Source organism: Sceloporus undulatus, unplaced genomic scaffold, assembly GCF_019175285.1.
Source record: "Sceloporus undulatus isolate JIND9_A2432 ecotype Alabama unplaced genomic scaffold, SceUnd_v1.1 scaffold_22653, whole genome shotgun sequence".
Taxonomy (NCBI): Eukaryota; Metazoa; Chordata; class Lepidosauria; order Squamata; family Phrynosomatidae; genus Sceloporus; species Sceloporus undulatus.
This window is the reverse complement of record NW_024825568.1, coordinates 1-1,597: the sequence shown is the minus strand read 5'-3', so window position 1 is coordinate 1,597 and position 1,597 is coordinate 1. Positions and strand designations below refer to the sequence as shown.

At 60.9% G+C, this 1,597-nt stretch overlaps 1 protein-coding gene across 1 annotated transcript; it reads left to right on the top strand.

Annotated features, from left to right (window-relative positions):
• Nucleotides 1-5: 5 nt before the first annotated feature.
• Nucleotides 6-1,589, top strand: LOC121918668 (cell surface glycoprotein 1-like; the record flags this gene model as incomplete). Its single annotated transcript, XM_042444686.1, has 1 exon — nt 6-1,589. A coding segment is annotated over one exon (1,584 nt), but the record flags the coding sequence as incomplete, so codon positions are not given.
• Between the last annotated feature and the right edge of the window lie 8 nt (nt 1,590-1,597).

The following is a 1,597-nucleotide window of genomic DNA, read 5'->3' as shown; positions in this document are numbered from 1 at the left end:
CATCATCTTCACGGGCCAGCGCCTCAAGTGTGGTCTCTGTCCCGGCCGGGACACGGTCTCCGACCACTTCCGATGTGACCCGTGGTCCCTCGAGACCCAGTGTCACCGACGAACCCTCCAAGCGCCCCCACAAATCCTCGGGGACTGAGGGTTTCGAGCCCAGGGAGAGATCCGGGAGGAAGCCATCCCCGGAGGGCTCGCGCTCGGGAGAGCGTCGGGAGTCGGAGGTTCGCACCGCACCGCTACCGTCCTCCAAGGCGTCGTCGAAAGCATCTCGACACGCCTCCAAGCTGCCCGTGACCGAAGCATCCTCCTCGTCGAAGGCGGCGCCATCGGAAGGGGCTAAGCCATCCAAGGCCCACTCCACGAGGACCGCTGTCCTTCTTGATTTGCCGGAAAACCCGTTCTTCCCGCCCGAAGATCCGGCGGTGACTCCAACGTCCTCTAAGAAGAGGCATCACACCGAGGCTACTGAGGCTCCTCCACCCAAGAAGTCCAAGTCCAAATCTGGGACGAAGGACCACACTGCGTCGGAGCGCCCGGCTAAGTCGTCTGAACATGCTTCACGTAAGCATCGTTCCCCTTCCCGGGAGACCGCTGAGAGGACCTCCTCGCGCCCTGAGCCAGCGACCCCGAGACATGCGACAGCGGTGCCGACCACACCGCTTCCGCGGACCGAGGACTTGGCCGCCGCTAATCAACCAGCCTCTCCTGTGAGGGAGCCTTCTCCACTGTCGGTTCACTCGTATGCAGACGAGGCTGCCCCCCTCTCGGATGTGGAGGACCCATGGGAGATGGACACTGACATGTTCTTCGACACGGAGACTCAGAGGTACTACATGTCGGTCCCCAAGGAGAAGGCCTTCAGAGAATTCACCAGGCTCAACCTGCGTCCTGTGATGCCTCAGGCTGACAAGCCATCATCCTCCCAGGCTGTGGCCTCGTCCTCAGTGCCTCGCCGCCAGTCCTTGGAGCCGCCGGCACCGCAAATTCCGGCCCGCATTCCATCCCGGACCAGAGTACCTGACATCCCCCTGACTTCTGATTCCGAGTCCGACCGGGAGCCCTTGTCTCCATCACGGGATCCTTCGGACGAGGAAGACAATCCATCTAATCCACCCTCTCCGCAGGAGATGCACCACCCGGGCTCGTCGTCACCCACTGATGATGTTCGCGCCTTCAGTGAGCATATCATCAAGATGTGTCGCACCCTTGACATCGACCTGTCTCCACCTGAAGAAGAGGCCCGCGACCCTGTGGAGCGCCGAGTCCTTGGACGCGTCCCCACCCCACCTTGCATCCCGATGCTGCCGTCTCTGCAATCCATCGTGCAGAGATCTTGGGATACCCCGGCCTCGCTTGCTGCTTCCTCCAAGAAGGTCGAAACTCTTTACAAGATCGCACCACCGACCTGCTCATGGCTGACCGACCATCCTAAGCCGAATTCGGCCATTGTGGAAGGGGCACAGCAGACCTTTGTGCCGAAACAGGCGACATCCCCGGCTGACCGAGAGGCTAAGAAGATCGACGGCCTAGCAAAGAAAGCTTACTCCTCTGCCGCCCTCATCGTAAAGGCTATAAATTACAATGCCTGCAT